Genomic DNA, 25915 nt, shown 5'->3' with positions numbered 1-25915 from the left:
GCTTGCTTTTCGATGGTGTTTGCACCGATGTACCTTCTCCAACTTTTAAACTTAACACAGGAGGGCCGAAAGTAAGAGAGGGTCTTATAAATGGCAGTCAGGACTTTTTTCTTTCAACACTTAAAAAAAAAAAAAAAGCCATTTTATTATTCTCTGGCTTTGCTGTTGCTTTTCTTAAGAGAAATTCCCCCCTACTCCCCCCTCCCCGGTTACCCGCCTCCATGCTTTTAACATGTTTGCTTTCACTTTTGGTAGTTTCCTAGCAGGTGTCAGGGTGTGAGGGGTTTTTGTTTTGTATTCATCCTGTGCAGGGTTTTCTGAGATTTCTGAACCTGTGGCTTCATTTCTTTCATCAGTCTTGGAAAGTTCTTGGCCAGTCCTTCCAAGGATTGTTTTCCTGCTTTATTTTCTATTCCTTGGATTTCCACTGCACACATCATAGACCTCTTTGCTGTGATTCAATGTCTCCAACACTGCTTCCAGTAAGTTCCATTGTTTACTTTCGGTTTCCATTAGAACATGTTCCGCTGACCTGTCCTCCAGCAGCTTAACTAACTGTTCAACTGCTCTCTGCTGATAGGCACCCCCGCTCCCCGCCACCCCACCTGTTAACTGGAGCCCAGCACAGCAAGACTGGAGGAAAACTAAGCTGTTTCCAAAGGTTTTTTTTTGGACTTGGCCTCACTTCTTCCTACCCAAAGCAGACTAAAAGTTCACCAGATGCCTTGAGGTTACACAGCTGTGTGGTTTAGCCCTTTCAAATGCCCGTCCCCCAGGTGGTAGGCCCCCAGCAAGGGACCTGGCCCCGATCCGCAGCCACACCCTGAAGGCCGCGCCATAAGGCCCCCTGTGTTCTCTGCTCCCTTCAACACGCACCCCTCGGGCCTTGTCTCTTGAGGAGCTCCTTGATGCCCGTAAGCATGTTTCTTCCCATGCAGCCACCTGTTTGTAGTTCTTGACGACTGGAGTCGGCCTCAAAGTTCTTCCACCCAGGAGCAGAGATCTTCCGGTGCTCACTGCCAACTCTACCACCCTCTGATTCTTCTCAGGTCATTCATTTTTGAAGGAAACTCACTTTTTTGTCCTGTTAAATCCCCATTCTAGATCAGGCTGATTGCTTCTTAGTGGGGTGTTTAACTTGTTCACCTAATACCCACGTTTAATGGAAATGGGCAGTTAAGTCTACAACCTTGGTTAGATTCACATTCATTTTGGGGAAGGGGAGTTTGTTTTGACAAAAAACTTCATGGTGGAGGCTGTATGCTTACCGTGCCTTCCTGGCAAGCTCACTTGTCCCACTGTGAGTGAGGTTAAGGACACATGGATTCAGGTCCTTTCAACTTACCTGCAGATGGGCCAAGTCTCTCGATCCCAGGAAACACAGAGGGGCACTGGGTAGAGATAAACAGGAAGGGGGAGCTAGCAATCCACAGCACTGCAGACTGGTCACAATGGGCAACCACAGTTCAGTCTGGCTGTGGTCTTTTTTCAGGAACCAGGCCTAGAATTCCAGACCTGAAACTGTCTTCTCAAGACATGGAAGGCAGTGTTATTCCCTGGATCAGGCCTCCATCTGCTGAAGGGCTGCTCAGGGGCTAGCTCCCCCTTACCCAGGTTTGTGTGGGCAACCCCTGTGGTGTTGTCAGGGTAAGCCCCAGAGCAAACGCAGCAGTTGCAGTCAATGCATCAAAAGCAGGCTGCCGTTGGGCTACACCTGCATGCAGGTGGGAGTCTCAGCAGGTACCAGGGCACAGGGATGGGCTGGCTATATGCTCTCGTTTTCTCAGCCCGTGGTCCAAGCAGCCACTGATGCTTCCTTCCTAGATCCTTGAGGCAAAGTACTACAAAGTACAGATTTTCTACTTCTATCTGCACTAGGTGGAATCCTTCTAGAAAGAATTTTCTACCACCAGTTGTTTGATTACTTCACAGGTTCAATTTTGTTACTTTGGACATCACTAGGGCATCAATTCATTTATTCTTAAGATTGATAAATAAATACGGGGAAGATGGAATCAAGCACATCCTGAATTTCTTGTACAACGATGAGGTTATCTTAGTATTGTAATTATGAACTTCGGATTAAAAATATAGACACACAGATTTTTCATGCTCAATTTGTCTCATGTTCGACCAATGGGAGCTCCTTCAAGTCAGCTTCTGTGAACTTCTGAAAGAACCCTATGAGACTTTGAAACATTCCTGAACCTGGGACATCTTGTACTGGGGATCAACCTGTACAATTATTTCCCCAGACTTGTCCCTTTTCTTTTTTTTTTTAAAAGATTTTATTTATTTATTTAACAGACAGAGACCCAGCGAGAGAGGGAACACAAGCAGGGTGGAGTGGGAGAGGGAGAAGCAGGCTCCCTGCTGAGCAGGGAGCCCAACGCACGGCTTGATCCCAGGACCCTGAGATGATGACCTTAGCCGACGGCAGACACTTAACGATTGAGTCACCAGGCGCCCCAACTTGTACCTACTTTGAAAATAAGTTCTGATTCCGCTTAGTTGAAACGAGTTTAGAGACCACATCTGGGCACTATTGGTTCTCAATGGTGCTGGGTTGTAATTACTCTAGGCCTTTTTAGTTGGACAGAGCCAGGAACTATTTATTATTTAGAAAGAAAAATAAATCATTTAAGGTTTTTTTTTTTTTTTTTTGAAGATTTTATTTATTTGAGAGAGAGAGAATGAGAGAGCACATGAGACGGGGGAGGGTCAGAGGGAGAAGCAGACTCCCCGCTGAGCAGGGAGCCTGATGCGGACTGGATCCAGGGACTCCAGGATCATGACCTGAGCCGAAGGCAGACGCTTAACCAACTGAGCCACCCAGGCGCTCAATCATTTAAGGTTTCTATGTGATATTTAAGATTACTAGGTTCTAACAAGATTACCTCATTTCTAAACTGTTTTATCCTAAAATATACTTTTAATAATAGTGATGATATCAAGGTAGTTTTTTGAAATTAGCCATGAAACCATATTCAGTAGGCTGAGATCTTTGTGTCCTCAGTATATATCCCAGTGACAATGCAGAATCAAAATACTGTGATCGAGTCACTTGAAATAATTACTGTTTCACTGTGTGAAGTTCACTGACCTCCTCCTCTTTCCCTGTAGAGAATCATTTTTACTAGTTTTTGGCTGATCCTTCGACTGTTTTTCTGAAATACCAGCATGTACAGCTGCACGTGTACCCATATAGCCTTTCTCACCCTCAAAGCAACAGTCTAACCTCCTTCTACTTCGTCTGGTTTCACCGTGGAGATCACCTAATTCCGTCCAGAGACCTTCTCTCTCGTACTCACGCCTCCAGGAGCTGCACGGCACTGAACACCGTTTAGTCACCTCGTCCCGTTAATGAACATTTGGATTGATTCCAACCTACTAAAAATCAGGCCCGTGGATACAATTTGTACTTAATACCTGGAAGTTCAACAACTGGCATCATCACTTTCTAGCTACTGATCCTCTTGCTTCTTGAATTTCCATTTCCTCAACTGTAAAACAAGGGAGTTTTAACAACATGACTTATACATCGGAGTTCAATAAAATGTTAATTTAAAAGGTATTTCCATAAATGTTAACAGTAACTGAAAAATGTGTTTAAAATGAGTGAAAACATGAATCATGTAATCACCACTATATACGTCATTTCTATTTAATTAGGAAATTCATATCTTGAGAGACAATGACAAACTAGAATGTATCCACAGAAAGACCAGGAGAGTGAAATGTCTAGAAACTCTCTCAGATGAAACAGTTGATGCAATTAAATATTTATTGAACAAATGCAGAATAAATGAAGCAGGGGGGCTTCTAACCTGAAGATACAATAAACACCTCCAAATATTTAGAGGGCATCACACAAAAACTGAAAGACTTGTTCAGTGTTTCTCCAAAAGGCAGACCTTGAACCAAAGGATAAATATAAGCAACCAGTAGGTTGCAGGATAGTTGTACAAAGTGGATCACTTATCTTAATAGCTTCTTTACTGATAGAATGCATTCCACCCTAAGTTTCCCTTCTTCCGAAAGGAACATTACATCTAATACTTCTCCTGAAGGTCTTAAATAGTTGCATTTTCATGGCAAGCCCTCCACTGCCAGCAATGGATGTACTCACACTATCAGGAAAAAATCTGAAGTTCACAAACTGGTTTACTGAGGAAATGGTCTTTGGTTCCTCAGCTGCATTTCAGCATTCTGTAGGAGTGATGTTCAGGAGGTGAGGAGAAAGGAGAGCATATTCTCTGAAGGGGGTGCATCAGAAGCCCCGGCAGCTCAGATACTGGCTCTGGGGACGGTCCTCCTCAAACCCCAAATGAATCGCTCTAAGTATCAACAATCGGTGCAGATGGGAGTGTGCTGGGCGCTGGGGCAGGGACAAACAGCTGACAGCCACTGACCTCCATGAAGCAGGAGAGCTGTACTAGGAAATATAAACTGCATAATACTGACGGGCTCCATCCAAATTGTCAAATATTACAAAATGAGAATTGTTTCAACAACTATTCAGCATAATGTTTAAGGACAAAATATATATAATATACTTTATATATGTATTTTATCACATACTCAGTAAGGAATGCTGAGGTGCTTTATCCATCCAATAAATTGAAAATAAAAATTTTACATTTCTCTATCTGTCAGTATACAGGATTCTGAAGGTGGATCTTGAACTCAGAATGATACATCAGTTTTCGAGGAAAGCCACATAATCGGTCAGTCTGGCTAACTGCTGTTCATTGGGGATCGGGGGCACTGGGGCAGGCTCTGCGTGTGAAATACAGAGAGAGACTAAAGTTAGATCCCCGTGTAACGGCGCGTGGGCCCTGCCACCCACACCCTCCAATGCCTGTTAATTTAACAATAAGGAAACTTTCTTACTGATTTTGGACATTTTTGAAAAACAAGCAAAGAAGTCTCAACTTTGATGAGTAGTTTTCCTAAACTGGGAGTAAAGGCATGTCTGGCTTTGCTGAAGTTTCCACGTTAACATGAAACAACCCTCTTAGGAGAGCACAGCTCTTGTTGGAAGGACACCTACCCATGTGACACAGAATTCAATGAAGAATTACCCAGTATTGACCGTGGGCCAGGCACTGCTCTATTAAACTGTCAGTGAACAAAAAAAGCCCCACAAAGAACCCCATCATCCAGGAATTCAGTTCTAGCTTTTAAGTTTGCACATGTCAGCCTAGGGATGCCATCTGAGTAAGTGCTGGTGAGCAGCTTTATCACGGCTTCCCTACACAACACCAACGCGGCTCTGTGGCCGGGCCAGAAGGTGCCCCGGCGTCAAGGTAAGCTCCAGAGGGGAACCCACACGTTCTCTCTTGTAACCAAATATGTTATCATAAACAGCAAGTATAGAATTTAACCTCTTCGTTTATAAGGTTAGAGCTAAGAAAAAAAGAGACACACGACAAAAAAGAAATAAAGAATAATGAAACAAGTTTTAAATGAGCATATAAAAATACATACCTGATAAAGGAATAAACCGGTTAAAGGACACATCCAGGGCCCCTGCAACTAAGTAAAATTAACAGCACAATTTATAGGAGTCATCATAAAGAACTTTCACACAGAACATGTCGTTTTTAACACAATGGCATTTACGACCATTTGCTACTTCTCAGAGTTAACAATTATGCTCTGTATGATTAAATGAGTCTTCTCACCACAGCAGTTTTCTCTCAGCAGCTAGACTTGCCGGGACCATGTCTAACCACTTCCTGTACCTTCACAGGGTAGAGCCCATTGAAATTTGAGTAATTCTTTACTGTGGCGCCTACAATGTCTAAACAACAGGAATTCAGGGCAGGTGGAAGGAACTTTGGGTTGAAGGAGGAGGGCTCACAGATGTGGGCATTAAGCTCAGCTCCAAAGACCTGGCAGAAAAGGACATTCCTGCCAAGCAGGAGGAGAGGCCTCCAAGCAGGAATGAGCACGGCTCACTGCAGAAGGCGTACCGAGGGACTGGGAATTCAGACGGACACAACGAGGGCAGGTCAAATAATTTAAGCCAAAACACTTAATTTTGTGCATGTTAAAGCCACTGAAATCTTATTTCAGAGAAGAGTGTACATGTCTGTAGTACAAGGAGAAAAGGGGGGTATCTGAGTAAGATATATTTTTTTAAAAGGCAACAGTTTAGATATTATGGATAAACATGCTTAGAAATGGCCCCAATAAATAAAAGGATGGGAGACTAATACTTAGTAAAAATTAAGATGTAATAAGGATTATGAAAAAAACCCATAAAACATAGGTTTTTATACAAGGATGATGAAAAACCCATATAAAGGAAAAACCATAATAAGGATTATGAAAAACCCATATAAAATAGTTTTCTATACAAGAAATACATTTTTAAAAATTAAGGTAAAACTAGGTGATCTTTAAAATCCTTTCTACCGTGTCTATCGTTCCACATCTATATTTAACCTGAGTTACTTTCAATTTGCTAGTACAGAAGAACCTTATTATCAAATGACTCAAATGCATGCCTCAGAACCTGACGTGGTCTTAGGTCAGTGCTGCATACGTGGATGAAGAGCTCCACCTACCTGGCTTTTTGGGCATAACCATTCTTGTGGTGGAGTCCGCTTGCCATCCTTGTTCTAATATACCTAAAAAATGTGTATTTAACACACAAATGAGAAATAACCAAAAAAACTCTTGTAATTTTCATCTACGAGATCCACAGTCTATCAATGATACTACTTGTATGGAAGATCTGACAAGTGCAGGTTACCCTACAATGTGTCTTTTTTTCTAGAAAAGTAGATTATAGACAGCTTTCTCAGGTGAACTTACTTTTGAAACATTTCTGAAACGTGGATCAAAGCCATTTTACTGTGTCAGGCCGAGAGAATCCCTAGCAGATGAGCGGTCTTCTGTAAAGTGAGCATTACGGTGCTAATCTGGTCAGTGTAACTAAGACAACACCGTGTCCTGAGGAGGACGCACATGACACCACCTGCAGCTGCTCCATCAGTAGTGACAAAGCGAGTCCGATGACAAGAACCACAGCTCACACACAGACTCCTGGCCGGCAGGCACCGTTCCACAGGGATCACTCAGGTCATTATCACACTACTCGAAGAAGGACACAGGACCATCACCTAACTGATACGGAGAACGGAGTCTGGAGAACTCCAGGGATGTGTCCCAGATCACGCAGTTAGCATGGGGGGAGCGTACAGGAGTCCCACCCAGCAGTCAGTTAAGAGTACGGCTTGGGGGGATGTTATTTATTATGTAATAAACTATGGATCAACTTCAAGACGAATCAAAACAAATGTTTGTGAGTAAGCAACAGTACTGATTTACTCCAGGAACTCTCATTGACCTGCCTGCTATGCATCTAAAATTGTGGCAGGCTTTGGAAACTGAGGAACAAGATGTGGTCTTTACAGAGTTCCCATTTTAGTCAGAGAATCAAAAATGTCAACCATGGTAAGACAAAGACAATGCTATGGGCACAGACAATGTTCTATAGCAATTTACCGAGGGGAGGAGCTAGTCTGGGCATCACCTGAGAAATGAAAATGCAAAAGCACAGCTGGAGACCAGTGGGTAAGAGGAGTTACTGGTGAGAAATATGGAGGGGAAAAAAATGGGCTGAAAAGGGACGTGGGAGGAGACTGCCTTTACCAAGTACGGGTGAAATGAGGATTTCTACATGTGAATCATGAGGTCAATTAAGATTTTCTTAAAAAAATACATTTATCAACATGCTGATTTTCAGAGGAAAAGAAGTAATTTAAAGAAGTTACAAAGTTTAGGCTCCGAATCATGAATATAATACTACTTGCCTGGCATACTTACAAAAGCAACTAATTTGTACATCCTTTACTTTCTTGTATCTGGTATTTCCCACCACTTATAAGACCGGGTGTAATCGAGCTGCATGGAGTTGTCTCAAATGCCTTACTCCGCCCCCTCGTTGTCCCTTTCAGTAACTCTGTTCCCACCACATCCCTCCCTGCCCCACCCACTCCCAGTCAACAGCAGCTCTGAGTCCCCTTCCTGGGCATCATCTTGGGAGGGCACCCCACCATTTCACAGGCCCACTGTTAACTTAAGTCTTCATCAAAGTTCTTGGAAATAAAAGTAGAAAATACTCAGGGATCAGGCCCTGGGAACCATGATAAAAAATGACTACAGGAACATCAAAGAGGTTCCAATAAGGAAAGAGCCAGAATGATCGCATACAACAAGGGCACACCACACAGACATAGCTGAATGGTAACTTCATCAAAATGGCAAAGTACTCCTTTGCAAAGCTCGTGTTCTAGGATATCATTAACTGCCTCTGGTAAAAAGTGCTTTAAAAGTACATGAGAACCTGAAATTTCTTATCCACACCCAGATATCCAAAAAGTTTTTCCTGAACTCATTTGGTGGCAAAAGCGACTGTGAGGCCCTGTTAGGTCTGGATCCGGTATCTCCTCGCACCGCTGAGCGGGACACTCACACCAGCCGCCCCAGCACCACTGCTGGGCCTGCCGACAGCCTGCTTCTGGGCCTGGCCCTGCCGGGGGTGGGGGGAGGGGGCTGGGGGTTGGAGGCAGTGGGGGTCGGGGGGGATGCCACACAGGTTTCCCTTTCCAGGGAACGAACACCGCCTGAATTCCGAAACCAACCTGCTCCAACAAGTCACACTTCCCCATAAACAGCGAGCTCAAATACCTTTCACGGCCTCTTCCACGGGGAGCCCGACAAAGGCGGCGAAGTCGTCTGCAATGATGGAGGTGTAGGCTTGAGAGACCAGGGCAAAGGCCCTTCTCCTCGTTGCATCTGTGGGGGGAATGGACAGGTGGCAGACAGTGAACCAAGAGCTGGCGTTTTTAACACATAATTCAGTTACGTGATTGGCCTTGTCCACATTTCATAAGCGAGACTAGCTCGACCCAAAGGTTTCTATGCTTACAGATGCAGACACACGTGCCTGGCATGAAAGAGGTGCTCAGATACTGCCGAATAAACAATCAATTCCTTGTACTTCCTCTCAGACAGCCAATCTCCCTTGGAGGACAATGAAGTTTACAAAGAAGGAAAAAAGTTAATACACATAAGACCAAAATCTAAGAAAATTCATTTAAATATATTTATGCACTTGGTATATAATTTTCCTTAAATTTCTTTTTTAATCCCACTTACAAACACTGGACTGAATGGAGCAGAAATGATCTACTTCGGTAATTAGTTGTCCTTTCTGAGGAGGGTCTCTGATCTAGAATCACACCTAGGAACTGCAGAACAAGCTCTGTAACTAGAGCACTATTCTGTTAACAAGAAAACCATAAGCCCCAAATGCCGAGTCAGCAAACTGGGACTTCATACCAAACACAGTTTCAACCTCCCCTAGAAACACAGTCGTAAGAGGTCAGTTGGGAATTTCCCAAGCCTGTGGAACAGGTAATCTGTCACATAGGCCCCCCCTCCATCCCCCAAAAGGAGAAGACTCCCCACTCTACCCTTAAGGGAAGGTGACCTGGCCTGAAACATTCCTTTTCTTTTGCTAGTAACGTCCCTGCCCCAAGTTCCTTCCCATGAAAACCCGCATTATGCACAGCTCCTCAGAGCTCCCCTCTACTTGCTGGATGGTATGCTGCCCAATTCATGGACTGCTTAATAAAGCCAATTAGATCTCCAAGTTTACTCAGTTGAATTTTTGTTAACACTAATTTTTGAGTCTGCTCTAAACTATTGACTTTATTTGGGTTCAAATCCTAAGGTCAAATCCTGAATGACTAAACCTAATTGGGGGGTGGGGGTGGGGCTGCAAACAATTCCAGCAACAAAACCTCCCTAGAGATGACATGTGGGATTTCCCCAGGCTTACATTCCCACACTGACTATTCCAGAAATGAGGCAGAGACCAAAAGTCAATGGTAGGAACTGAGGTCCAGCTAGCCTGTCTTCCTGCCCACTGCTCTTCCAGGAACATAAGGACTCCTCCATCTGGCTGTCAACATGCTTAAAAATATTCTGGATTTTACTTTCCACAATTAATAGGCCAGTATATATGTGCAGTATAGTCCCATACTGAAAATCCTCTCTCCATTCCTGGGACATTGCCTGACAACTGCACCAAGTTCCTCAGGCACCCTTTGCTCCCAGTTAGGCCCCCGGCTCTCAGAAAGTCTCACACCTTCTCATCTCCAGGCTTTGGGTTTATGCTGTTGTGTGATGTCTGCTCTCTACGACTCCTAGGTCAGTTTACAAACTCCTGCAGCACTGAAGTTCACTGCCATCTCTGTCCTTCTCTAAATTCACAGCATTGTTTATACTACCTGTTTAGCAAGCATGCTTTCACCACCTACAACACACTGCCCCACCCCTCCCCACTCCCATCACCTCAATGATCCCTAAACTTCTCTATGGGAGGAGGGCTGTCTTTATATCTTTATACCCCCCCCCCCCCCCCCCCGCCAAAGAGCCCAGCCTCTCTAACGAAGTATGTGCTGAAGACGTGCTTGTTGACGATATCACCAGGACGAAGCCTTTGGCTTTGTTCCCTCATATTTCTTAAAGATCGTGGACGTTCCATTGCGTTTCTTCACTGCTCACTGAGGCTGATGTCCTCGCCAGCTTCTGCTCAGCCGGTACTGCCCCTCCTTGCATGCCTTCAGTCAACTCCTTCCTTCTTCCTACCGACCACTCAGCACATGACCTCACGCTGGACTTGAAAACATCTTAGCGTAAGGCAACTTTCCCTTACTGAAGGTCATGGGCACTCAGTGAAAAAGAACCAAGAGCAACAATGGAAAAGGGAAATCCAAGTGAGCGCCAACAACCATACCCACTTGGAAAGCCTACCATATTTTAAAAATATGAACCTGAGTTCAAGCACTCTGGTCAGATCTTTAGAATTGAGAGGAGATGGGGAGTAGAACAAGAGACACAAAGAGGCAGGCCTGGCACACGGCAGAGAAGCAAGCACACGGGGAGACGGAAGCTGGTGGGCAGAGGAAGCAAAAATACAGGCTTGGGGTGTTCCACAGGGTCAGTGAGAGGCTACACAACTGGGGCTGCTTGTAACCACTCAGAGACATTCTAGTCACTGTGTGACCCTTAAGATCTGTGAAATGTGTCACCTCCTGAGGGCATGCATTAGAATGACAAGCTGGAAAGGGGAATCCACTGAGCCGGCACCTAACATCTGTGGTGGTTCACCCTGGGACAAAGTCCCGGGGAGACCCGAAAAGAATGCTCCCTCTGTTGTGTAAGAAATAGCTCAGCATGCTTATTATATACCAGCAACTGCCAGGTGCTAGTGCTGCAGACAGAGGGCAGATGAGCCGCCGTCCCGCGCTTCCTAACCCACCCTGCCCTTCTGTTCCAGGCAGTCTGGGCACCACCACCCATGCCACCTGCGTGCTCCTGCCTGGGGAGTGGGTCCACGGGTCACGGGAACGTACTTCCTCTGCGCCCTCCCTGCCTTGCTCTAGCTGCTCCTCAGCTCCTGGGGGCAGCCCCTTTCTGTGACCTCAGCAGTGTGGGTCCCTCGCCTCCTCCCTTTGGGCCTAGAGTAAAAATGGCTACTGTCCACACCCGGCCCTTGGGTGCTTTGTCAGTCCCTGCTGGCTGCCTTTAGAGACCGCTCTTTCACTAGCCTCTCTTCACTGAAGCCACTTTCGATTTTCTGGTAGGACTGTGACTAATTCAGAACAGAAAAGGAAAAAACCTGAGAATGTGAGTGTTCTTAAAACCATCTAGGAAACCGAAAATTTGTAATACATTAAAAAGCAAAACGCCAAATTTAGCAGTAATTCAAATCTGTTATAAGACTTCCTTCACCAGGCTTCATCTTATGGAGGAAAATACGGTACCATTCGTGAATCTGGGGATTTGTAAAATTCTCAGGTATATTCACAGATATTGCAAGTGAACAGATGAGTGCTTACATGTATTAATTAATTAAGCATATGTAAGTGCTTATACATATTAATTCATTTCTAACCACCCAAGGAAAATACTACTTCTGATCGCACTTTACAAATGAGAAAAGTACAGAAGGGTCACTCAAGTGGCAGAACCAGGATGTGAACTCCAGAAGTATGGCTCCAGAGTCCAAACTCTCCCATGTTGTGCTCCACAGCCTCCCAGGGGCCCGCAGCACTGACTTCAAAGAAGTACTGCATCTAACGGGGCTGGAGGCAGAGGCGGTCCTGGGAGAAACACCGCTGCACCCACTGAAGGCACACAGGGAATATCTGCTGCGTGGGTCAGGAGATCTGAGCCCTAGTCCTGCCAATGACGCTGCTGTAGGCCGCTGGGAAATGGCCCGCAGACCGTGCCCTCACGCGACAATCCTAAGACTGAACCAGATACTACAAAAATCCACCACCACACTCTTTTCTCCTCTGGACTTATGTGAAGAGGTGAAGGCGATTTCCTGTGGGAAAATCCCAAACTGCCCCTACTGTACTGAGCAACTTTATACCACACTCCTCCCTTCCCACCCACCGGCTGGCCCTGCACTCCTGCTCACTTCCTTCATATTTAAAGCAAGTGCCTACTGTTTTGTCCCTTACATTGTTCTGTTTTATGCTGCCAGAGCTTTACCATCACAAGAAAAATGAGGTACATCTGAGAAGCAACCTTCACCTTCTGCTCCCTGAAAAGAGGATATCCCTTGCCGGAATAATGAGTGGTTATTCAAACATTCCTGCCCACTGATTCCTCCAGAGCAGGAAGGCAGAGAGTCAAGGCAGGTATTAACGGCAGCAACAAGGTAACAATAAGAAATAAGGATTGAACAACATGAAAAGAGGTTACTATATGAATTTATAAAAGAGTGAACCAGCAAATGTCAGGGGCAGGAAAACAGAGAGAGAGAGGCAGGGTCCAGTTTCATCGTGGGATCAGTGCTATGTCACACAGGCTTGTGATCTTTCAGAGCAATGAAAAAACATCTGAGCATCTGTGTACTGAATTGACCAGTTACAAATCCAGAAGCTGGAGACAACCCCTATCAAAGCCCGAGGTCAACAGACTCCAAAGCACAGTCTCTACTTTCAAATACATGGGGTTTACAATCTTAACCACCCCATACCTTGAGCTTATTACAGTATCACAAGATTTCGTTTTAGTAGCAAAAAAATCCTTTTACTGACGAGCAATTTCAGTCTGGAACTAAGAGACAGTGAGCCCCTTAGCTACCGATATGACCTCAGGCAAGACGAAATGAAGAAGTATGGTTACAGCAAATCCTCACATGTGATATGAAGAAGCATGATTATAGCAAATCCTTACAAAAGAATTTTGAAAGCTGCCCTATTCACCTAGCAAAAAATATCTATTTTTTAAAACACATCACTGACTTACTTCAATATCGCAGCACTTAGAGAACAGGTCTAATTTAATTCTTAACCACGAAGAAACACTACCTCTAAGTGCTTCCATGATTGGCTGGACCGTCTCAGACCACTGGTGTGCGTTGATGGTCGTATAGATCCCAGGGAAATCTCTCTGCCAGATTCTTTGTCCTACTGACCAAATTCCCCCAAGTTCAGAATTTGCCTGCAATAAATATCACTGCCTTTGAGGATAGTCGCTCCGCAGATTTACCAACAACTGTATCTTAAAACATAATTCAACATTTCTCTTAAGACGTATAATTACTTCTTCAGCCCAGTCACTATCAAAAAGGTTTTTAGATGCTGTGGACAGTAATGCAAAATTTATTTGTATGGTTTATATACATTTTTATTATCACAGAAAATTAAAGCATAAAACAGTTGTCCAAAAATATTTCAGAATTAAGTCTGGAAATTAATTTTCTTAAACACTGCTTTTTCAGAATGTTGTATTTGTATTTCATCTGTACATATATGTGATCAACGTTATGTAGAATATTCATATATATGTGCATGTAAAATACATACACATATTTCTTGGGCAAAAGTAATAGCAAAATGACTAATAATAAAGATTGTCAATCTAAGATGTCATACACTGGAGCCTCTCCCAGGAAAGAATTCCCGCTAACATCACTGAAACGATGAGTGTAATTTACAGTTCTTTATTTTAAGTCAATGAAGCTGGAGGAACATTCCAATCTTACTTAATCGAATGTCTGGAGAAGAAAGAATAAAAATACTAAAATGAATTGCTGCTGAATATCAATAATGAACAGAAGAATTCAAGTGAATTCTTGGTAATATTTGGTGAATGTTTAAAAAATTCACTTCGCATTTATGCTAGAAACAGGGAATCCCATGAAATTAAAAATATATTTCATTCCACTTTGGAAGAAACTTTTAAGACATTATTTCATCTAATCTCCCATCCAAACTAAGAAATCTAAAATCCTAATTAGCAAAAATAATCTTAATACCGTGAAAATCATTTTTAGGATATTCTTGGAAATAATATCAATTTCAAAGTAAATATCATTATTGCATAAATTAGTTAAAAAAGCAAAAAACACCATAAACCAAACCTTTATTAAAAGGTCTCAGTTGGTTGCCAGGCAAAGCGACACTTACAAGAAGCGTCTTAATAAACATGATCAGTAGAAGCTGAGCACAGATTTCTATACCATCCAAGGGAAATTAAATTTCTGATCAGAGGAATCTGTAGATCTGTTCTTAAACTTTAATACCAGTTTAGTAACTATTTCTGTGAACTACAGGGGAAAGAAAACAGAAACTTTAAAAACTTTAGAAGGTTGCCATTTAAATGAATGCTGTTACTACATTCAAGTAGTAGGATACATTGAAGAATACTTACAGATTTTATAGCAGGTGGTATCCGTTTCCAAAGATATCTTGCATTATTCCTAATTTACATCCCCCCAAGAAAGAATAAGCAATTAAAAAAAAAAATCATCTCAGTAAATGTTTAAAATTCTAGAACTCACTGCAAACACACAGAAGTATATTTTAAAATACTCTGTATTTATATATAGAGTGAAATTTAGTTTTGTTTTTTTTTTAAAGATTTTATTTATTTATTTGACACAGAGAGAGAAAGCACAAGTAGGCAGAGAGGCAGGCAGAGAGAGAGGGAGAAGCAGGCTCTCCACTGAGCAGGGAGCCGGACGTGGGGCTCGATCCCAGGACCCAGGGATATGACCTGAGCCGAAGGCAGCCGCTTAACCGACTGAGCCACCCAGGCGCCCCGAAATTTAGTTTTATATGAATTTGTCCATGGGAAGTAAAGTAGCTTTCCAGATAAAAAAACATAAAATACTTTCACCAAAGTAATATTTTGCCATTTTTAGTGGATTTTTAATTAACGATCTAGATCTTAAATTAAGGCAACGGTACACTAAAAACACAAACACTTAAGTAGGTAATTTATTCATATATAAACAAATTTCTATTCAAGGCTCTGGAATTCCCTGACAATGAGTGCAGAGTCACCAAAACTTCAAGGCAGTTTTTAAGAGTTTGAAAACTTGAACTACAACAAACATACAATGAGAGGATTACAAAAATGAAACCGACAGCTCTTATGATAATATGTCTAATAGAAATCGCAGGTTAGTTTTTTTAAAAGGTATGAAACAAAAAGGTTGAATAGAATTTGCCAACAACATTGAACAGTAATCATTGACGATTCATAGCACAAGGGACTCCTGTACGCTTATGCTTTCTGACTTTTCGTCAATGAACACGAATTAGGAATAACTAAAAAACAACACCTTTCAAAAAATCTCATAGGTGTTGTTACTTAAATTTCTCTTAACTTTCTCAATCCTCCCTTTCAGTTTCTCTTGATCTACTGATTACATATGAAATTAAGTATACAGAGGTCATACGAAGTTTTCTAAAGACAAAAAAGGTCACCAGAATTAAAGGAATTTATTGACACTGTAGTTTCGCATAACAAATTAGAATGTGTTTTTAGAGAATATATGTAAAACAACTCAGCCTAATCACAGTTTGAGTCACGATTCAATATATGTGTGTATTAAGTATTACAATAGAAGATAAAGCTCCTTGCACCTTCTTATGTTTTAATGATCTCTCTTCAATGCAAGAGTAATTTCTGTACAATCCTGACGAAGCTGCTGCTCTTGGCTTTAGGTAGAAGGTACTTACATGTCATTGTGAAGCAGATATAAAGCTAACAGCTGACCATACACTGGGGGAGTAGCAATTCCTCCAGGAGCCTATAAGGCCAAAAACAAGAAACCTTATTTATATTTACACTTAAAAAAGAAAAAAAAAAAGATTTTATTAACACTATCTAAAAAATAAGCCTATTTTATAATACTTAGTACTACAGATGTAGAAAGAGCTCAGAGAAGTACCAAACACTAAAAATCACAGTGTTAAGTTTAGATCTGCCATCAGCTGTGATTTTCTCTCTCTCCAAAGCTCTGTGTCTTTATATGCACGAGAATATTTAAACGGGATTCCTTTCCCAGTTCTCAAATTCTTAAATGGTCTTACTATTAAAAGAAACAAACATTTCCAACAGATGCCTAAAGCACTGATTCTGCCCATTCTTATCAAGTATGTTGAATAGCTAAGTAATGAGTGATGAATAGGAAAAAAAAAAACAACAACAAACTACAGCCGAGTGCTACAAAGACATTTCTCTCTTCATTCAAATTTGATTCATTCAAAAAAGATCTATTAAGTGTTTATTAGTGAGCTGCTGCTTCTGGCTGTTGTCTCCTTTGGTTAATTAACTTTTTATACCAATGTTATACATGGTTTTCCAGTGCCTTTCTAAGGAAAAAAAAACCCTCAATTAACTTTAACAGCTGCATGATACAACTTTCACCAGTCTTGTAATACAAGACCGAACGGTAAGCTTAGGTGGTGACATTATGAGACTAAGGACTTTCCTAGTTGAAAAAAGGTTACTCCTTCTTCAGTCTGTGTGTATGCCTGCACAAACGCCTTTAATAAAATCCACACTCTCCCGCCTTCCACCAGACGGGGAGGAAAGATGCCCAGTCTAATTAACACAAGAAACATACTGGAGGATGTCAGGAGCAAAGATGCCCCGGGTTTTCGCACTGACTAGCTGAAAATAAACAACAAAAAGCTCCCAGCGAGCTTGGGGAGACGGGGTCCAGACCCGTAGCCTTCGGAGCGGGCCGCGGCGTCCCGAGCTCCCCAAGCCCAGCTCCCGCGCCCGCCGCGAGCCCCGCGGGCCCTGTTACCCCGGAAACCGGCACCGCCCCGGGACCGCAGAAGACCCCGCGGTTTCTCCCAGCGCGACGCGAACGGCTACCTCGAGCTCCTGGTTCTCGCACTGATCCAGCAACTTTTTGAAACTAAAGGCACTTTCCGCCATCACCGCCACTGGCATCTTCCCGGCCCGTCCCGCCGCGGCAACCCCACGGAAGCAGACCCAGACTGTCCCTCGGGCCGTCGCGCCCGCAATGACGTACAAGGCCGCCGTTGCCGCGGAGCGCCCCGGCGCAGCTCTGCCGTTGATTTCCGGCGCATAGTCGGACGCCACTACTCTCGGGGAAGGGTCGCTGCCGCTCTGGCCGGCGCTCTCGGTGCTCTGGAGGACTTGCCCGACCTCGCGGGAAGCGGCTTCCGGAGCGCGAGGCCAGAACTGTGAAGGGAGGGGTGTGCGCGGATTCCAGGACAGCTCGGCGTCTCCGCTTGGCTGCCTGATACGCATGCGCACTTCGAGGAGCAAGCTTTTCCTGCTGGTCACAGGGATGCTCGCGGGCCTGGCTTGCGCCCCTCCTGCACTCCCAGACTCATGTTCTCTGAAACTGGTCAGGTGTGGGCTTCAGCCCCGGAGCCAGCGTGGCTGGACCGCTCACCGGGCTTGGAGATCAGGCCCCGGATCGCCCCGGCCGCCGCCGCCCCCCGGCCTCCGTGGGTGTCCCCTAGTGCTTTTCGCCCGCGGGCGCTCTAATGTGCAGTTGCATGGACTTATTGCCGTGTTGCCCTTCACGAGACCGCCCGCGAAGAGGCTTCTGTTTGTGTGCTGCTGCAGGGTTGGACGCACAATTTGTGGGCCCAGGGCAAATCGGAAATGCAGGACCCTCGTTGAAAACATGGGAGGGGGGACTTAAGGGTAATATAATGTAAAGCTTTCTCCTTTGTCTGCACTGTACCTCAATTTTTCATGTGCTTTTTGCTATTTAATATAATTCTAAGGAAAGAAAAATTAAAATTTTAAATTATTAGCATGAATCTTAACATCCGTCTTTGTATGGTGTACTGCCAGTTTTAAATTCATATATAAGTGCGTTTAACTCTTACGTGGAATCACAGAAATCACGCAATTCGTATTTCATAGCTCATAGATGCACACGTATGTTGTTCTTACTAAAGCCATGGAAATGCACAAAAGTGACAACTATTTTTCATGCTCTTCATTTCATGCACATGAAATACACTTTCTACCCTCTGTGTACTGATGGGTAAGGAAGGGCTGAGAGGAATAGGACCATTCCCTTTGATGCTATGTTGCCATTTTCAGCACAAAGGAGTCTTTCAGCAGGATTGCAAGGAAGTAACCTAAGTAACGTAAGTAAGAAAGAACGGTCAAGAGCGTTCCTTGGATGTTCATATTCCTTAGGACACCATTGCCTTCATTATATCTTTGAAGAAAGTTCAGGTTCCAAGTGAAAATGTGGCTTCTCAGGGCTATCTGCATGCAGCTAACTCAGTTGTAGACACAGTGCGCTTACCTTGTGAACACACTTTGGGGCTCGCTGAACTCCCACCATTGGGGGTCCAGCTGGGGATTCATGTAGTATTGGGAGCACTGTGGAAGGGCAGGGAACACACATATTGCTCCTACCTCTTGGCTCACGTGTAAATGCTCCTTCGTCCCTATGGGCTTCACTTGCCAAACATGCTCAAAGGTAAAATTACTAAGAATTTCAAGACAGTGACAGCATCACTGATTATTTTTGCTGAATCAACACTGTTTCCATGGGGAAATGACTGTGTAATAATGCTTCGGATGGAATACAAAGATAAACCACTACAAAACTCAAGGAATTGGCAACATTGAATAGGAAGTTACACAGGGGCGTGCGGGTGGCTCAGTTGGTCAAGCATCCGGCTCTTGATTTTGGTTCAGGACATGGTCTCAGGGTCGTGAGATCCAGCCCTGAGTTGAGCTCTGGGGCTCTGCGCTCTGGGGGGGAGGGGTCTGCTTGAGTTTCTCTCTCTCCTTCTGTCCCCCCCACCCCGCTCTCTCTCTCTCTGGCATAACTGGAGATATTTTGGAGAAATAAAGCAACCAAATTTCATCAATTACATGAAGAAGAGGAGCACCGAGAGGCAAAGTGATTCTAAGACCATTTGACATAAATTCAACGAACAGGATTTAAAATTTTTAACGTGTAATAATGGCTGCCAATGTATTTGGGGCAAAGTAAGATTCAGTGGGATCAACTTCCCAATGATTTTGATAAGGAAAATCTGTGTCCTAAGATGGCCGACCGAGCTGGCGGAAGAGTCCCAGTCCCTGCCCCAGGGCTCTTCTGGGTTCTTCTCCCTGCTCTGCTTCCTGCGCGCACCAATCCGGGTTCTTCTCCCTGCCCCGCTTAGCGCACGTGCCAAAAGTGCCAAGTATGCAGAAGTAGAAATGTATAAATTGCCCCCTTTGTTTGTGCTTGGGGCTCAGACCTTTGGAGACCACTCTCCTCTGAGCCCACCAGTGTTAAATAAACCTCCTATCCTCCAAGATCTCTGGGTGCCGCTTGGTTCTTAGGTTGGGCAATCCTGTCCAGGTTCTGTAACATTTGGTTCCCTGACCGGGAAACCCAACCGCGCTGGCCCATTGTTGCCACCGGTTTTGGGGCAACAGCAGGGCAGTGACGGAATGAGGGATTGTAAGGGAGAAGGAGCGCCCTGCCTAATTTTCGGCAGTCTCCTGCCCTGGTCTCCTTGGGCTGACCCTGCTCCGCTGTCCCCGCCGGACTCGAGGAGACTTAGCAGGTGAGGACTTGGTCCTGACGTTGGATTCCGGTAAGGCCTGGGGCCCCAGGACCCAGACAGGCCCACCCCCATTGGGGTGGAAGGGGAGCCTGATCACCTCCCAGAGACCTCTTAGATGTCTCACAGGTAGGGATTCCCAGGGAGGGAATGTAATAGCTTCTGGAGTGTGAATGTGTGAGTGAATGTGCAGTCCGGCCTGGCTTGCCCAAGCAGACTGATTCTATGACTCCACGGGCGGGCACCCTTAAAGTCCCCAGAAGCCTGTGGAGTCTGAGTGGGCCTGTCTGTGATTCCATGGTGAATGGCATACTGTCTTTGGCGGCATCGGAATAGTTTCTGATTATAAGTCACAACACTGAGCCCGCTACGGCTAAGCCTCACCTAAGCTCCTTTGGAACACGGCCAGATGGGCATCTGATTGGTCTCCTCACCCCAGGAGGCACCCCCCCCTTGTCTGTCTCTGCGCCACCGCACACAGGGACATCACCTTGGGGTCAGGCCAGAGTAAACCTACAGTTCTAGAGACCATGATCAAAAATTTCAAGAAGGGGTTTTCGGGAGACTATGGAGTCAGGATGATCCCCGGCAAGCTGAGAACCCTATGTGAATTGGAATGGCCCAACTTTGATGTCAGGTGGCCTTCAGAAGGGACACTGGATGTCCCAATAACTCGTCGAGTATGGTGAGTCATAACAGGAGAACCAGGACACCCTGACCAGTTTCTGAACATTGACTCCTGGCTAGGAATTGCTTAGACCCTTCCCCCCTGGGTATGATTTGCTTACAATAGGCAGGGACAGGCCAGGGTCTTAATTGCCTCATCCAAGCGACCTAAAGAAAATCAGCAAAAGCCCCGGTCTCCACAAATCCTAGCCAGAGCTCCCGAGGACGAACCAATCCTGCCCCCACTGTGCGCACCCCCAAGACCACCTACACCTGGCCCTTTAGCTCCAGACCCTCTGCCGCCATCAGTCTCACCGGCACCCCCCAGGCCCAGAAGATGCACCAGTGCCCCCAGGCCCCAAAGATCCACTGTCTCCAGGACCAGCAGCCAGGCTGAGCCCCAGGCCAGTTGCAAGCACTCTCCAAATGCCGGTACAAGAGACATGGGAACCCAAGAGGCACGATGAAGATGGGACAGTCCAACCCAGCCGTTCCATGATGTATTATCAGCCCTTCTCCACCACCAACCTCCTCATCTGGAAACAAAACACCCCATCCTACTCTGAGAAACCACAGGCTATGGTAGACCTCATAGAATCCCTCTTCCAGACTCATCAGCCAACTTGGGAAGACTGCCAACAGTTACTCCGCACCCTGTTTAACACAGAGGAGAGGAGGAGAATAATGAAAGGTGCACGGCTGTACCTGGAAGAGCACACACCAGTGGGAGTCATCAGCCCTGCTGCCTGGGCTAATACGGCTGCACCCAAAGAGCATGCAGCATGGGACTTCACCACAACTGAGAGACAAGCCCACATCCACTGGTACCAGGAGGCCCTCCTCCAGGGAATCTGGGCAGGAGCTAAGAAACCCATGAACATGACTAAGGTCACTTAACAACCAGGGGAGTCCCCTGGGGACTACTACGGAAGACTATGTGAAGCCTACAGGATATACACTCCATTTGACCCCAAGGCACAGGAAAGCCAACAGATGGTAAACACCTCCTTCATGGCTCAGGCCACTCCAGACATCAGAAAATAAAACTGCAGAAACTAGAGGGTTTTGCCGGGATGAACATCACCCAACTAACAGAGATTGCCAATAAGGTCTACATGAACAGGGAGGTCGCAGCTGAACGGGAAGCCGACAAAAAGATGAAAAAGAAAGTCAGCCTCCTCACTGCCGCCCTGAAAGAAAAGGACAACACAAAGGTGGGGAGACCACAACCACCGAAAGGGGGGAAGCCCAGAACCCCCTTGGCAAAGGATCAATGTGCCTACTGTAAAGAGAAAGGGCACTGGAAAAAACGAATGTCCCAACTGGGGAAAGGCTCAGAAGCCCAGCCGCTACGAGGAAGAACCCTGAGAGGAGGACTTCACAGGCCTTGCGGGAATGGACTCAGACTGAGGGGGACCGGGCTCTTTCCTCCTTGGCCCCCATGAGCCCATGGTCAAAATGAAGGTGGGGGGCCAACCAATGACTTTTATGGTTGATACTGGGGCCGAGCATTCTGTTGTCACCCCCTCACCCCCCAGTGGCCCCTTTCAGCAAAAGGACTGCGACCATCCTTGGGGCCACCAGGATGTGGGCGATACAACGGCCCTTCTGCCAGGCCCACCAGTGTGAACTCAGGGGCCACACGGTCTGACACGAATTCCTTTATCTGCCCGATTGCTCCATCCTCTCCTGGGCCGAGACATACTCTCCAAGCTTAGGGCTCAGATAACCTTTGAGCCCACTGGACACACTAGCCTCCAACTGAACCCAAGGCAAGAGGAGATGGGGTCTCTGGTACTAGCAGTTACCACGGCAAGGGAAGAAGAATGGAGGCTATTCTGTGCCCAGGCCCAACCAAGTAGCCTGCTGGAGTTCAGACTCGCCTTCCCTTCAGTATGGGCTGAAAACAACCCACCTGGAGTAGCCCGAAATCAGGCTCCTGTCATTGTTGAACTGATCCCAGGAGCCCAACCTCAGAGGCCAAGGCAATACCCCCTTCCACAAGCAGCTAAGATTGGCATCCAAGAACATCTGACCAAACTCAAAGAAGCAGGTATTCTAGTCAAATGCCAGTCGGCCTGGAATACCCCACTCCTGCCAGTCAAGAAGCCAGGAGGGGGATACCGACCCATTCAAGACCTGCGGGCCATCAACAAGGTGACCATCTCTCTGCACCCAGTGGTCCCGAATCTATACACCCTCCTTGGCCAAATCCCAGGGTCGGCCAGATGGTTCAATTGCCTAGATTTGAAGGATGCCTTCTTCTGCCTCCACTTAGCTCCCCAGAGCCAGCCACACTATTTGCCTTTGAATGGTCTAAACCGGATACAGGAGGCCAGATGCAACTGACTTGGACGCACCTCCCGCAGGGGTTTAAAAACTCACCAACCCTCTTTGTGGAAGCACTGGCTACGGACCTGGCCAGCTTCCCAAGAGTGGCCACACAATGCACCCTCCTCCAATATGTGGATGACCTCCTCCTCGCCTGTGACACACAAGAAGTCTGCACAAAAGGTACAAAGGCCCTCCTACAGCTCCTGTCAGACTCAAGATACCGATCCTCATGGAAGAAGGCACAAATCTGCCAACAACAGGTCTGATACCTTGGTTTCCTTCTCACCCAAGGGAAAACCCGTGGGTCACCCTTGAAACAGTAAGGACATTAAATCCGGCAACCTTTCTCCCCACAGAAGAGGGGGAACCAGACCATGACTGCTCCAAGGTGACTGATGAAGTCTATGCAAGCCGTCCAGATCTGTGGGATCAAGCCATAAAAAATCCAGAGCTCATGCTGTTCAGCGATGACAGCAGTTACCTACAAGAGGGTGCCTGGAAAGCGGGTTATGCAGTAACCACAACCACTGAAGTCCTAGAAGCTAAGGCATTACCAGCTGGATGGTCAGCTCAACGGGCTGAACTATATGCCTTAGTCCGAGCCCTCAGCCTCGGTGAAGGCAAGTGAGTCAACATCTATACTGACTCTCGGTATGTCTTTACTACTATACTTATACATGGGGCCATCTACAAGGAAAGAGGCCTCCTAGCCGCAGCAGGAAAAGCTATCAAGAACAAGGAGGAGGTACTGAGACTCCTCGAAGCTGTCTGGTTTCCAAAGGAAGTAGCAATCCTGCACTGTAAGGGACACCAGAAAGGAGACAACCCCATAGCACAGGGAAATCGTCCGGCAGATAAGGCAGCCAAGACTGCAGCCAGTGAGGACATGGACAGAGTCCCTTCCCTCACCATGGCCCTAACATCCCCAGAAGAAGTCCCTCCGCCCAGTTACACTAAAAAGGAAAAAGAATGGGCCATGGCTGAGGGAGCCACCCTGACTGAAAAGGGTTGGTGGATGATGCCAGATGGTGGCATCTTTGTTCCAACAGCAACTGGAGGGCATCTAGTCAAGGAAAACCACTGACTCACTCATCTGGGAAAACTGCATTAGAGGCCCTTCTCAAGAAGCACCACTGCCTCAGTCAGCTGCCAGCACTGTGCTGAGCAATGAGTGAACGATGCATGACATGTGCTAAAAATAATGCTCAGTCTGCACCACGGTCCCCGCCAGGTGTCCAGAGGATGGGAGCAACCCCTTTTGAAGATCTAGAGGTAGACTTCACAGATGTGCAGCCGAGCAGGGGGTTCAAATATCTCCTAGTAGTAGGATGCACATACTCTGGGTGGGTCGAAGCCTTCCTGACCAGGACGGAGCAAAGCCAGGAAGTAGCTAAAGTCCTCTTGCGGGAGATCATGCCCCGGTTTGGCCTGCCATTAACAATCCATAGTGACAGTGGACCCGTATTTGTGACAGATATTGCACAGGTCTTGACCAAATCTCTCAACATCACCTGGAGACCACACCACTTACCGGCCCCAAAGTTCAGGGAAAGTAGAGCGAAAGAATCGCACCTCAAGGGAACCTTAGCAAAGTTTTGTCAGGAGACTAACCTCCCATGGCCGGATCTGCTACCCCCTAGCTCTCCTGCGTGCTCACTGCACGCCCGGGACATCAGGTTTCTCCCCATTCGAATTAATATATGGATGGCCTCCCCCGTGCTTGGGAAGCCTTCCAGGAAACTTGCATCAGGTTGGAGATAAAGGGATAAAGGAGCAGCTTCAGGCCCTGGGGGCCACCCTGAATAAATTACAAAAGTACACCATCGAGAGGGCCCCAATCTCCTTAGGGTCTCAGGTACACTCCTTCCAGAAGGGGACTCAGTTTGGGTCAAAGATTGGAAGAAAGACCCCTCAAACCACAGTGGACAGGGCCCCACACTGTTGCTCTACCACCCCTTCTGCCCTCAAGGTCTCAGGTGTCACCCCGTGGGCCCACCACTCCAGAATGAAGAAAGCTCATCATTTGGATGAGGAGCCGTGCCAGTGGAGAGTCCAGCCAGACTTCACGAACCCACTCCGGCTTCACCTTCAACGAGATCCCCCAACTGATGGACATCTGCTCACACCGTGGTCCCTAGCTCTCATCGGCATGACTTCCCTCATCTTGGGAATCAGACTCTACACTGTTGCCCCTCCTGACTGGACTTCCCCCCCCAGGCTTACTATTGTCATTGCTTATTGGGTGTCCCTAGGGTGTATTATTGCACTTACTTGTCCATGGGTTTCATCTGCTGATGGGTTAGCCATGATGGCTCCCTCTACCTAAGGTCACAGACCCCACTTTTACTGGCCCTCTGCTGTCTACTCCTGAGCGCATGTCACTGTGGTTTTCCTGGCCCCAGTCAGTCCCGGTCTTCTGCTACCTGGTGTGCTGTTCCTCCGTACTGCCTCTAGCTTGCCTGGCCAGGCAAGGGGGGCAAACTCTTGTATCACCATTACTGGCCAATGGACTTTCCAGCTTATCCCCCTCAATCCCGCACCAGCGCCCCCACTGGCTTCTTCCACCTGGGATGGGCGCACACCGAAGGTTAACCTCCATTTTGATGGATGCCAGCTTCTTGACTCCTCCTGGGAACCTCACAGATGGTGTTCCTACCATGGCCCTCACTCTGGTTACCAGCTGGTAGATATCTACATCTGTGGGGGCCCTACGCCTCAACAGCCCAACACCTGCCCTCAGTTCTGCTCGGGAGCCTGGGGATGTGAGTCATGGGTGGCAACTTGGCTGGGAATGGAATGATGGTCCACCAGGTGGCGCCTCAAACAACGCAGTGACATCTGGATTTCCTTGTCACGGAACGACACCCCACCCTCTTGCCCTAACAATCGCTGTATACCGCTCACCCTCTCAGTCTCAGAACCCAATGCCACATCATGGGCCACAGGAATCATTCTCCTGTTGGGCCAATATCACCCTATGGGGACCGACTCCATGGCTAAATTTATGATTAAGT

The 25915-nt window shown here is 46.2% G+C and overlaps 1 protein-coding gene across 1 annotated transcript; it reads right to left on the bottom strand.

The window, feature by feature from the left end:
• Positions 1 to 3162: 3162 nt before the first annotated feature.
• On the bottom strand, positions 3163 to 17371 carry COPS8 (COP9 signalosome subunit 8). Its single transcript, XM_021678961.1, has 8 exons — positions 17218 to 17371; positions 16071 to 16141; positions 14755 to 14803; positions 13410 to 13542; positions 8704 to 8811; positions 6576 to 6638; positions 5491 to 5538; positions 3163 to 4779 (listed from the first exon to the last, which is right to left on the bottom strand). The coding sequence occupies exons 1-8, from the start codon at positions 17293 to 17295 to the stop codon at positions 4700 to 4702; spliced, it is 630 nt and encodes a 209-aa protein (XP_021534636.1). The 5' UTR covers positions 17296 to 17371; the 3' UTR covers positions 3163 to 4699.
• Positions 17372 to 25915: the final 8544 nt, after the last annotated feature.

The sequence above is a fragment of the Neomonachus schauinslandi genome, chromosome 3 (genome assembly GCF_002201575.2).
Source record: "Neomonachus schauinslandi chromosome 3, ASM220157v2, whole genome shotgun sequence".
In the NCBI taxonomy this organism is placed as follows: Eukaryota; Metazoa; Chordata; class Mammalia; order Carnivora; family Phocidae; genus Neomonachus; species Neomonachus schauinslandi.
Note: the sequence above shows the minus strand (reverse complement) of the source record. Positions and strands in the feature narration are given on the sequence as shown.

Excerpts from the sequence above, each read along its gene's own strand:
- COPS8 (XM_021678961.1), bottom strand. The coding sequence starts at position 17,295 with ATGCCAGTGGCGGTGATGGCGGAAAGTGCCTTTAGTTTCAAAAAGTTG. Across the intron at positions 16,142-17,217 it reads GCGAGAACCAGGAGCTCGAG|GCTCCTGGAGGAATTGCTAC; the intron begins GTAGCCGTTCGC and ends TTGGCCTTATAG. Across the intron at positions 8,812-13,409 it reads AATCATGGAAGCACTTAGAG|ATGCAACGAGGAGAAGGGCC; the intron begins GTAGTGTTTCTT and ends TTCCCCCCACAG.